Here is a 3,329-nt window from a genome sequence, read left to right on the forward strand (position 1 = left end):
GCTACGTTTTGTCAGAGACCTGACTGTTTGACCCATTTTGACAAAGAGTTCAGTTCGAATTCTTCTCGCTAAGCCCATGTTATGGCATAGTTCTCAATGAAATTCATAATTATTTTGAAGTTATGGTTCCAATTGATGTGTTCTCTCAACTTGGGACAATGAGAAATCACTTTTCGGAGATTTTCATGTTGAATTAGGTTTAGAATCCAAGTAATAACGTTCAACATCAAATTTTAATTGAAGGCAGCAACTTTTTTTTTCATCACGTGACTTCCGGTCGGCATGGTCAAGCTTTTTCTGCTGCTACAAAAAGTCAAGAAACGATAAGTTTTCTGTGTGTTTTTGTCAGTTTAGTTGTCAAACAAGTCAAACATTTTCAGTATATAAGTCATAAATAACTGTATATAAATGTAAATATGGATTAATCAGCGAAGAAAAGTGAAAAATCTCCTCTGAAATTGTGCATTGACACTAGGCTAGTTGCCGCCATTTTGGATTTTTTTTTTCCGGGAAATTTGAAATTGAATCTTGAATATATATATATATTAACCGTAATTGACATTGATTAATTAACTTGTAATTCATGTCAGCTGAATAAGATTATAAAAGAATACAAAAAGGTTTATAACCTATTTAAAAGGCAGGGCCTTTCAAGAGATACCGTACTATTCACGGATAGCAAGGGGTTCAGTCTAGATAGAATAGTCCCAGATAGCATCAGTGACAAGTTTCACATAGTAGCAAAGAGTGGAGCTACAGCTTCCAATGATGAACATCTAGAAACCCTTTTTGCAAAACTAGAAGAGTTGAAAACTAAAGATCCAATCATTTTAATCTGGTTCGGAACTTGTGAAATAACAACAAAGGGGAAATACATATACTTAAGGAACTACCCTTATCAAAATATAGAGTCAATACTCACAGGATACAGAGATTTAAGAGACAAAATATTGGCAAAATTCAAATATGTCACTATAATCTTTCTTGATTGCCCTTACTACTCGATAACAATCTTTAACAAAAAAAACAGAGATAGAGAAGAGAAGAAAAACAAAGATAAATCAGATCAAAACAACAACCAAACAAAATCAACAAACTTCTCCTTAGTAGTGAAAAAGTATAAGGGTACCAGAATTGTAACAAAAAAGGACAAAAATAAAAGGCACTATCCGGCACTGGTAATCGATAAGACAAAAGGGTATAGATCAGTAACGCAAGCAAGTAGCCAGGATAAAGAACTGTGCTATCAAGTAGACTACTACAATAGACAGCTAAAATTACTAAATAAGAAGTATAGAGCACCTAGATTCTCACAAGACCAAATAATATCTAATAAACCCAAAAACAAAACCAGGGTGAGATATAGGAAAAATTACAAACTACTGTCAGACGGCATCCATCCAAATAGAACATTAGCTAAACTATGGGTTTATAAAATGGTGGAACTGTCCCTAGAAGTGTCTGAAACCTGTTAAGGAAGTATCAACGAAATAGGGAAGCCCTGTTTTCAGTTGCATAAGGTAAAGGTTATTATACAGATATATATTAATAAAACCAGACAGGGAAGCCTTGTCTAGGTAAAGTAAATATAAGGGAGGTAATACAGAATAGGGAAGCTCTGTTCTGCAGATATCGTAGTGAAATATTGACTCTATAGATAGGTAAATAGTTCCGTAGACAAGGAAGCCTTGTCACCAGATTTAAAAGGTATAAGCATATTCTAACAGAGAAAAAATTAGGAATAGGGAAGCCCTATTAACTAGAGGTAAGCATAGTTTTATTAACAAACAAAAAAAACAACTAAAAAACAAGGAAGCCTTGTTTTCTGAGCGAAGGAAAGGAACATATACAACAAGGAGAACAAAAAAAAAACAAAAAAAACAAAGGAAGCCTTGTTTCTTTTATTTTTAATAAAGAGGTCAGTGCTATTAATCAACAAATAGGAAAGGGAGATAATTATTGAAGAAACAGGGAAGCCCTATTTCTATCACTCGAGAGTGCAGTCTATGTCAAACGGATAAGGAAGCCTTGTCCCGAAAAAAAAAAAACAAAAAAAAAACGCATGATAGGGAAGCCCTGTCAAAATTAGGATAGTCTAGCTTCATTCAACAATCAAATATAGTCAAGGATAGGGAAGCCTTGTCCTTTAAATAAAAAAAAACCAACCATAAGAAAGTCTAACCTCGGCTGACGTATAACAATCAAGGATAGGGAACCCCTGTTCTTTAAATAAAAACAGTACAAACTAAAATAAGAAATTGGTGTAAGGAAGCCTTATACAATCTCTTAGACAGATAAAAAAAAAAAAATATAATAGGGAAGCCCTATTTTATTTAATTAAAAGTATGACAACTAGAAAAGGTAGTATAACAGGTCCCAAATCGTCACAAAAATTAAATCAAGACGAGGAGGAAGCATGGACATGCGCTAAATGTACCAAAATCTTCAAAGAGCCAGAGGCTCAACTTATGGAATGCCAAAGGTGCAAGGAACATTTTTGCATATCCTGCCTAAAGAAAACAAAAGCGGAATACAGCATGTTATGTAAAACAGATGCAATGTGGTTTTGTGGAAAATGCAGGATAGTCATGGAACAACACGCAGTTACCGATATTGAGATAGAAAAAAGGTGCAAACAGATAATGGAGAGTTATGAGGAAAGAATTACATCACTCGAAAAAACAGTTGAAAATAAATGTGACGAGGACAAAGTCAAGCAGATTGTTTGTGAGGAAATTAAGAGCTGCAATGAAGAGATGGTAAAAATAATGGTAAAAGAGGAAGTGAGCAAAATAGAGGCACCAATCACAGAAGAGGGTTGTGACGAGGATAAAGTGAAAGCCATAATAACAGAAGAAATAAGTAAGATACAAAAGCCAGATAATAAAGGAGATAGTGACTCCACTAACAACGAGATAGATAAAGCAGCGAAAAATATAACAAGGAAGGAGACTGTTACAAATGTCCTCGAAGAAATTAATGAGAGAAAGTCCAGAGAAAATAACTTGATCATCTTTGGGATTCCGGAAATAGATGAAGAGAGCAAAGAAGTAAGAGAAAACACTGACAAAGAAAGACTAAACGAGCTATTTAAAGACTGCAAAATACAATTGGATAAGGAAAACTTGAAGACAATTAAAAGACTTGGGAAATTTAACAGAGAAAAACTAAATAGACCAATCCTAGTAAAATTACCAAGTGCAGAGCCTAAGATCACCTTATTCAGAAATATACACTACATAAAAACAAATCCCAAATATGCAAAAGTGGGAGTTAGTAACGACCTAACCCAAGCAGAAAGAGAGCAAGAGAAAAGACTATGGGACCAA

The 3,329-nt window shown here is 34.2% G+C and overlaps 1 protein-coding gene across 1 annotated transcript; it reads left to right on the forward strand.

Annotated features, from left to right (window-relative positions):
- Positions 1-634: 634 nt before the first annotated feature.
- LOC139507406 (probable inactive protein kinase DDB_G0270444) lies at positions 635-3,326 on the forward strand (the record flags this gene model as incomplete). The annotated part of the gene is made up of 1 exon (XM_071295738.1): positions 635-3,326. A coding segment is annotated over exon 1 (981 nt), but the record flags the coding sequence as incomplete, so codon positions are not given.
- Positions 3,327-3,329: the final 3 nt, after the last annotated feature.

The sequence above is a fragment of the Mytilus edulis genome, unplaced genomic scaffold (assembly GCF_963676685.1).
Source record: "Mytilus edulis unplaced genomic scaffold, xbMytEdul2.2 SCAFFOLD_2021, whole genome shotgun sequence".
NCBI classification, from domain to species: Eukaryota; Metazoa; Mollusca; class Bivalvia; order Mytilida; family Mytilidae; genus Mytilus; species Mytilus edulis.